Source organism: Suricata suricatta, chromosome X, assembly GCF_006229205.1.
Source record: "Suricata suricatta isolate VVHF042 chromosome X, meerkat_22Aug2017_6uvM2_HiC, whole genome shotgun sequence".
Classification (NCBI taxonomy): domain Eukaryota; kingdom Metazoa; phylum Chordata; class Mammalia; order Carnivora; family Herpestidae; genus Suricata; species Suricata suricatta.
The window spans coordinates 99,590,674-99,596,120 of NC_043717.1; the positions used below are offsets into that span (position 1 = coordinate 99,590,674).

A 5,447-nucleotide genomic window follows, 5' to 3' on the forward strand; every position below is an offset into this window, starting at 1 on the left:
CCCCCCCCCCCCCCCCCCCCCCCCCCCCCCCCCCCCCCCCCCCCCCCCCCCGCCACCACAACCCTACCAATCCTGTTACCAAAGACCTACTGCTGGGACACTGGCTAGTTAATCCAGCTTTATTCACCTTTACGTCCCTTTCTGTAGAGACAAGGATTTGGCTCTTTTAATGGGCTTTCAAGAGAATACCCACCCCCTCCCGAACAGGACAGATTAAAGGAACGACAAACTAACCTGGCAATCGCCTCAAGACTATTACTATAGATATTGATTCGCCCAACAAACCTGCAAAAGGAACATAACGGCAAATATGTCTTCTATATCAACACAAAAATCTATACACCGCAAAAATGGGAAGGGAGCGAGATACAAATAATACAAACCGGGTAAGACTGCATGAGTGACAAAAACCCCGTTCTATTTCTGGGGGGAAGAAGGTTATATACAGAACCGACAAGGTATGTAACACTGTTATCTAACTCTTAAAATAAAATTATGGATTAGAAGAATGCAAACCAAGATTCTAAATCGATTTTCAAAATCTACTTGGCATCGTGTGTGCACACAGTATCTCTGCTCCTTTACACATTCTAGAAATCATTGATCTCGGGGCACCTGGGTGGCTCAGTTGGTTAAGCGCCCCACTTTGGCTCAGTTCATGGTCTCATGGTTCGTGAGTTGGAGCCCCGCTCCAGGCTCTGTGCTGAATGCTTGCTCAGAGCCTGGAGCCTGCTTCAGGTTCTGTGTCTCCTTCTCCCTCTCTGCCCCTCCCCCACTCACGCTGTGTCTCTTGTCTCTCACAAATGAATAAACATTAAAAAAAAAAGAAAAAAGAAACCATTGACCTCGATTTTAGATTCATGTGAAGAGAGGTTTCTGGTGTTAAAACGCATTTTGAAAACCATTAGTTCGAGAGCTGTTTGACTCGTGCACACATCAGAAGCACTGAAACGCTTACTAAACAGTAGATTTCTGGGCCCCATCCCCAAGCTTAGGAGTCACATGAGTATCTGCACTTCCAACAAGTTCCCAGGTGCGGCCACTGCTGGCCCAAGGTCGCCCTTTGAGAACCACCGTATTAGACCCAGACAGCGAACTTTTGATTGCCATCTTGGAAATTTCCAACTCGTGTCTTTCCGCTGATCTCAATACTGAGCTTGATCCGATCCCTTCACATGGCTGGGCACATGGCAACCTGCGTTTCTCAAAACTGGGGTAAAAAGCTTGAACTCTCCTTCACAAGAGAGTGGCGAGTATTTTATAATTTGTGTTATAATCGTTTTCAGAAAAATGGAACAATTATTACTCTATACATAAAGGATGATGGTCTGCTGATTCATTCACCACACATTACTTGTGCCAGTGCTGAGGAAGGTGCTGGAGGCACATAATAAGAAAGCCGTGAGGGGCAAACAGGTAATTACAGTGTAAATGACCACCACTAGCGGGGGCAAGTCAGGAAGCGAAGGAATTTGATCTCCTCTAGAGAAATCTTCTCTGCCCTAAAATTCTCCATCATATTTAAGGTTAGGTGAAAAAATCCACGAGTTGCCATATAAACATGCAAAAATGTATATTATTCTCTAACACAGGCAGAATTTGTCACTCCTTTTCCTTTCATTCCATGGGCCTTCAACTTCCTTTTTTTTTTTTTTACATTTATTTATTTATGAGAGAGAGTGAAGCAGAGTGTGAGTGGGGAAGGGGAAGAGAGCGAGGGAGACACAGAATCCAAAGCAGGCTCCAGGCTCCGAGCAAGCAGTCAGCACAGAGCCCGAACGTGGAGCTTGAACCCACGAACCCTGAGATCGTGACCTGAGCAAAGTTGGACACTGACTGAGCCGCCCAGGCGCCCCTCGACTCCCTTCTATGACGTCACTGTACTCTAAGCCTCGCTTCAATATTTTATCTGCCTTGCAAACTGCACGCTCCTTGAAGGCAGGGAACAGCTGGTCTGTTCTGTGGTCCCAGTTCCTACTGTCAACGTGGATACAGAAGGGAAAGAGGAAAGAAGAAATGATGGGGAGGAGGGAGGACACTGTTCTTGTAGCAGGAGGACAACTTTGTTTTTCCACCACTGCGCGTTGGAGTTAAGCCACGTCCAACCATTTGGTCCCCCATTATGACCAACAGCATTCATTAACAAGATGCCTGGCATGGGTAACTGATGGCATCTGTAAAGGTGGGAAAGAATGAGATTAATTGGCCCACAAGGGGATAAAACCTGTCACTGTACCCTGATGAACAGCAAGCTTGATTAGAGCTTGATTAAGCACTAACCAGTCTTAAAAAGCAAATGCCAAATCTTTGACAGCCCACGATGACTATTCATCAGCAAATCTACTGCAGAAAGCCTAGGTCGAGTAAAATGGAAATGATTCAACCTGTTTACTGGAGACGAGAAACAGCCTATCTATAAAACTCGGTTCATCAGAAAAAAGGGTAGAGTGCACGGTTCTACACCCCCTTCCTCTCTGTAATGTTGAGTGACACATAACATGGTCTATTTTTGATTTAATTAGCTCTGATTAACGCACGAATCTGACAGATCAGCCTTCCGGGATAACATAATCTCCAACTTTGATAGATGGCCATGTTTACGAATAACAAAAATAAGAGAAGGATCACAAGCAAGGAAAGATCTGGGCCCACAACGCTTTATCTTAGGCTGGTAGTGAACAAGCGGATTTGATTCATCTCCCTGGCAGAAGGAAAGAACAGCTCATACAAACGCAAATGAAGGAAGGCTGGGAAGTGGTGGGTGTTTCTTTGCAACTCTGGTGGCAAAGGGAAGCGGAGTCAACAGACAGCTGGAAAATGAAGCCAGGTGATTCTTACTTGTAGAGGTCAGGTTGAGGCTGTTCACATTCAATTGCTGCTCGGAGGGTATCAATGGATTCGGCTGTACATAGTGTAATGGTATCCCGTACTGCATAATGCGTCTGAGTGAAAGCAGAAAACAAAAGCAAAACAAAAAATAAAATAAAATAAAAAAAGTGATTCTTTTCATAATCGTACACCCACCTATTCCAAGAACACAGTATGTTTCCGTAAGAGGCTTTGCCAGAATAAGGCAAATATTGATGCACATTTCCCACTAACTAAATTTTATGGTATTCTTCTTCAAATACATTACAAATAATTAGAAGCATAACCCTGCTGCAAAGGGATGTAAAAGATAAAAAAAAAAAAAAAAAACAACACTAAAAGCTTTTCCTGATAGGGACAGCAGAGAGAATTCCATTCCTAGCACCACATCCTTAACTGAAAACCTAAAGAAAAACTGTAACCCATTTATTTTTTTCTCCTATTCAGAGACCCGAGACCTATTACGTTGCTCACCATGGAGTACACTGATATAAATATATACGTATGAGTTGAACGTAAGTCACCCTTTTGGTCATTAGAAGGCTAACAGTTTGGCAAGATGAAGAAGAAAAATTCATTAATAGATCTATTATGCAAATGGCATAATTAATGATCTTGAAAATGCTGAAAGAAGCAACATTTTATATGAGGAGCGGCGATATGATGTGCCTTGCTTTAGTCAGACAGTTAGAATATTCTACTAGTGTATATTATGCACTTGATTTACCCGGAATTCAAGGCAGGCCCCAACAAATGCATCTATAAATCATCAAAGGAGGGCTAACCCACACTGAAAGGCAGCATCCACTTAGGCACAAGGGAGAGCTCTTGCACGGTCTTCTGGGAACATCACGGAACTGCCAGAGCTATATTTAAAACGATCACCTGACTCTGCAACCCTATGTACTTTCAGCTGATTTGATCAGATCAACTTCACCGAAAAAAGAGAGCACTCGAATGTTTTCTCATTCTAGGCAACGGTTTCCCCTATTAGGGAATCTTTAGGTACATTTCTCGCTTTTTACCTTGAGCTGCCCTCCCTCAAATTCAACTTTGTTTTTGAAGAGTTTAAATGGACGAGTTCATCACCACGCCCGTCATCTAACAGGCGTTTCCATTCCCATTCACATACTGAGCCCTGGTTCTTCAATCCAGATGGAATACACAAGCAGAGAAAAGGCCTCAAGGACACGCACAGAGGTGAGCACAGCAGTGCCCTTCCTTAAAGGCAGCAGAGAGAGGATGCATCTTCCTGGCCTGTGGAGCTCGGGACAACGGCCAAGAACTGACTGCCAGAAAGTCCCACGGAAGTAAGGGATCTTCCAGTTTGAGCAAACTTATTTGAACACATTTATAATCCTTCCTAGTTGCAGTAAAACAAACATTCGCCAAACAAGATCCGAAGGCATTTTTTTAAAAAGCAGTCAAATTACTCCAAGTTAGAGTCTCTGTATGCCAGGAGCAAACATTTAAAAAAAAATAGTCATCCGTTTTAAAAATAAAAATAGGTCCAAGGTTAGAGTCTATGAAGTGACTTCTGCAGTGATGTAGTTGAAGCCTATGAGGACATTCGTCTTCGAAAGCCCAAATAAAATGCTGAATGGTATAGGCTGCGATTAAATTCAAGTGGTGCTCCAAAAAAAATGCAGTGGCTTTTATTTGGGGCATGTGTTTTTCTCACTGAGCTCCATCTTTTTCCCCTAAAGTCTTATATTTGCTTAGTAATTCAAAGACAATGAAATAAAAGCGGTCTTCTACCACAAAACTTAACGCAAGTAGGAAGGACGAAGAGGTCGGGGGCGTTGGGAAGGACTGCTGTGTGATGAACTATCCAGAGCTCAGGGTGCTTCGGTGACGCTTGGGCAAGGTTTCCTTTCCATTACCTTGCAGTTGGATTCCCCGTCAAGGCTGGCTGTAGTGACGTAGCAGGTCCCGTCGCTGGTACAGGATGACAGGAGAATGAGGTCACAGGGGAAGGTCTCATCTGCCTGTACCTCTACGACATCACCAACCTAGTGCACAGAGAAGAAGAAATGTTCCTAATTCCAAACAAAGCATCGTTAGATCTCAGACTAAAGCCTCAACAGTAGCTACAGACCGCCCCTGCTCTTAGACAGTGGCTCCGTGTCCCATGCCATGTGAAAGATGACAAAAGAATAGTGTGTGACATTCAGAATCCTCCTTAAGCTCACAAGGACTTGTGGGTGCAAGATTACCTTCCTGTTGAACTTTAACCTCAAATAAGTGATTTTGGTACCCAGGGGCCCGTTTGCTTTCTGATGTTTTGGGAAGTAAGACACTGACCATCATCTCTTCATGAATGAATCCAGAAAATCTCAATGTCTCAAGTTGAGTACTCCCCAAACAGTGCACGCCCAGTGTTCTTACTCTGCATCATGCCTATTTCGATACGCTTTGCCTCCTGTGTGCTAACAGCTGTGACCGTAGGGTGCCAGTTCCCTCTTCAGTGCTCAGAAGATGTAGTCAGGAAGGCATCTATTTTTCCCATAACGTTGGACAAAAGAAATTCATTTTCGAATAGGTCGCTTTCCAATAATTCATCTGCTATCAGAAGAATC

General features: G+C 43.8%; 1 protein-coding gene across 1 annotated transcript in view; it reads right to left on the bottom strand.

Moving 5' to 3' along the window:
• Positions 1-5,447, bottom strand: part of ATP11C (ATPase phospholipid transporting 11C) — a 94,088-nt gene that overhangs the window by 63,175 nt on the left and 25,466 nt on the right. Inside the window, exons 6-8 of the mRNA XM_029929709.1 lie at positions 4,752-4,880; positions 2,839-2,942; positions 235-285 (exon numbers count right to left, since the gene is read on the bottom strand). Coding sequence (XP_029785569.1) covers positions 235-285; positions 2,839-2,942; positions 4,752-4,880 — 284 coding nt within the window. The remainder of the gene's footprint in view (positions 1-234; positions 286-2,838; positions 2,943-4,751; positions 4,881-5,447) is intronic.